The 3100-nt window shown below is 28.7% G+C and overlaps 1 protein-coding gene across 5 annotated transcripts in view; it reads left to right on the plus strand.

Moving 5' to 3' along the window:
• The window catches only part of Fip1 (Factor interacting with poly(A) polymerase 1), a 22247-nt gene that overhangs the window by 1718 nt on the left and 17429 nt on the right, over positions 1 to 3100 (plus strand). For all 5 annotated transcript variants that reach the window (XM_014418148.3, XM_014418151.3, XM_014418150.3 and 2 more), the window contains exons 3-4: positions 950 to 1113; positions 1256 to 1385. In XM_014418148.3, coding sequence (XP_014273634.1) covers positions 950 to 1113; positions 1256 to 1385 — 294 coding nt within the window. The remainder of the gene's footprint in view (positions 1 to 949; positions 1114 to 1255; positions 1386 to 3100) is intronic.

Raw genomic sequence — 3100 nt, forward strand, 5'->3', positions numbered from 1 at the left:
ATCCTAAAATTTAAAGTTTTTATTGATCAGATTAAAAAAAATATTTATATAGCAATATATGGGAATATAAAACTAATAAAATAATTGTCATTTTTGTTTTGGACAAATGTGAGATCATTTTAGTACATATCCAGGCTTTGCTGGAATAATGGCTCATCTGGCAAAAAAAAAAATTTAAGTTTTACATTGAAATAGACGTGTTCCTAAAATATCTTACCAAACACTAGAAATACTTACCAATGTTTCTCTACTAACATATCAGATCTGCTTAATCAGTCATAACACAGTCCTCTTTCTACTTTTCAGTCTACCCCTCGGACCTGTTGCTTTAGTGTTTATTAATATTTTAGGGATCCGTTTGTAACCAAGTTCCATTACCTTACATACCCATTTAATTCGCTGTAAAGCCAATGCCCTCAATTCAGTGTTGTGTAGCCTCCTTAAGTCTCCCGTAAATTCTTCCATTTTTGGTCCGAACAATTTACTTAATACTTCATTTAAAAAAAAACATTAGTCACTGTCCTTTCCTTAGCATAAGAGGTTATGTTTGGCATCCTTAAAGAACAGTGGAAAGGATAATAGTTTTAAGTTCTAACTTATAAGTTTTTGGACAGTAGGGGCGAGCTAAGCAATTTTGAGATTAAAAAATAACAAGCATTTCCCGCTTTTATTTCCTCATCAATTTTTGTTTTTTTTAGTTGCTGTAGAACTATCTACCTGTCCAAATATATTTTCTCCTATATCTGTATAATCAAAATTGCTCCTGTTTCTTCTGCTGACCATGTATTTTGTTTTATCTATATTTATTTCGAAACCTCGTTCCTGACTAGAGTTTATCCATGTAGTTGTATTTATAATCAAATATAGATTATAAAATTTTTATTTGTTATTTATTGTGATAATAAATCAATGTATAGATTATTTAAATGTATTTTTATTATTTACTTAGATGCCAATGATGGCGGGGAGGAGGAAGAAGATGAAGATGATGATGATGACAGTGAAGACGATGTGAGAGTCACTATCGGTGATATAAAAACAGCTCCTCAGTATTCTAATTTAAACATTAAAAGAGGCGCTCAGCTGTCATCTGGCATTGAAAAATTAAATAAAGTATGTTTGTAACAAGCTCTTTCTTTTTTATAATATTAATTAAAATAATTATTAGGTAGTAAAGAATCATCAAATAAATTATTTTTTTTCTGGCCTTGTAACATTTTTTTTTTATTATTATCGCTTATCGTTGTTATAATAGCAACAGACTGGAAAGTTTTCTATTGAAGAATTCGAAAGTATTGGTACTATAAATGGTGTTCCCGCTCATGAATTTAGTATTGATGCCCTCGAAGACAAACCATGGAGAAAACCCGGCGCAGATATTACAGGTATATTCTTTGTTTTTAAAATCGGTTCTTATAAAAAAGTTAATACACCATATGCAGGTTAGCTCAGCTGCTATTTCTGAAGTATCGTGTTTTAAATTTCTGAAAAAAATAGGTCATTTTATTTTACGTGTCATATGATTTGGTTATAAGGTTTATATTTTAAATATCAAATGTTCATTAGATGGCCTATTTACAATTTTTTTAGACACTTCATTATAAAATTAATAATAAATTATTTGAAGGGCTCCCTCTAAAACTTAACAAAGCAATTCTTCAGAACAGAAAAGTTCTTTTTAACCTAATTCAAATAGCATTGGCAATGAGTCAGTCCTTAATCCTTAATGAAGTCTGCCGTTTCGCAAAACTGAAAATATGTTAATTTGGTCTAAGGTGAAACCGTCTTTTCTTATCCTGGAAAAATGTCAGTTATAACATTTTTAGTGGAAGTTCTTCATTTATAACACTATGATATTTGCAGTGTAAATAAACTATTAAATTAAAATTGTTCTGGATTGACGTCCATCTTCATAGAAGGCCTGCTATATGGTGTGTTTGTTTAGTACCATTTTTGAAATTCAATTTATTTATTTATTTTTTGTCTCTTTAAATACTTCATGGCATGAGTATGTTAAATACCAAAAATATAATAGGGGTATTCATGATGTGTTAAATATAAAATGTTTTTACATGCTAATTTTTAAAGTATAGGATTGTGGGCAGCCTATTTAAAGTATATGTTAAATGCATAGTTTTTATTATTCTTACTTTTTTTTCCATTAATAAATTAAATTAAATCTGTACCGCAACAATACATGAAGAGTCAAGGGTCCAGTACTTTGTAAGGAAGTACGGTTACTAGACGAACGGTTGTGCAAGGAGGTGATTTAGTCAGAATCATGCCATTCTTTTCTATTACTCTATCATAAATTTTATCCATTGCTATATTAGAGTTAAAAAACTTCCATAAAAACAACATGAATCAGGAGCAACTAACTTTTCAAAATGATAGACAAAATCGTGCGGAGGTCAGCTGTTCTATTGTGTGACGTCATTCTCCAATTAGCAGACCTATTAACTTACTCAGTTATGTTAAATGTTATATCGTTTTTACATGCTAAAATATGAACATATTTCCCCAGATAACATGTTAAACTAAACTTCATGAATACCCCTAATATTGCGTTTACATTTTGCAGATATTCTATTAATTATTGTAAACATTCATTTAATTTTAATATGTATTTGCAATTATTTTTTTTAGTTTGATTTTAATGGGTGTAACATGTATTATTTTTTTATGTTTAATTTGTTGTTTGGTAGTGTTAAGCCTTATAACTGGGGAGGTGAGTATTTCGAACATTCTTAAGAAAGTGTGATTTTATGAACCCTTGTTTTTAATTTTTTAAATCATTGAAACGAACATATTATAATTTTGTATTATATTTTTTAAAAGCCAAGGGATGTTGAAATGTGATTGTTATAAGGGTTTAGGTAAATAAAAATAATTACAGTGTAATCTCGGTAATTACAGATGCTACGATTCTTATAAAATTTCTGGTCACTAGCAGTATTTTAGGCGACTACAGCTTTTGTTTTCTTTTACATCCTTAGTAATGGCTAAATGATGATTTCATTTGTTAAAATTATAAGATTGTTAATTTGTAAATAAAAGAATTACAAATAAAAAAAATACTCTTTGTTTAGATTTATTAAAA

The sequence above is a fragment of the Halyomorpha halys genome, unplaced genomic scaffold (genome assembly GCF_000696795.3).
Source record: "Halyomorpha halys isolate HHAL.00 unplaced genomic scaffold, Hhal_1.1 Scaffold180.1, whole genome shotgun sequence".
NCBI classification, from domain to species: domain Eukaryota; kingdom Metazoa; phylum Arthropoda; class Insecta; order Hemiptera; family Pentatomidae; genus Halyomorpha; species Halyomorpha halys.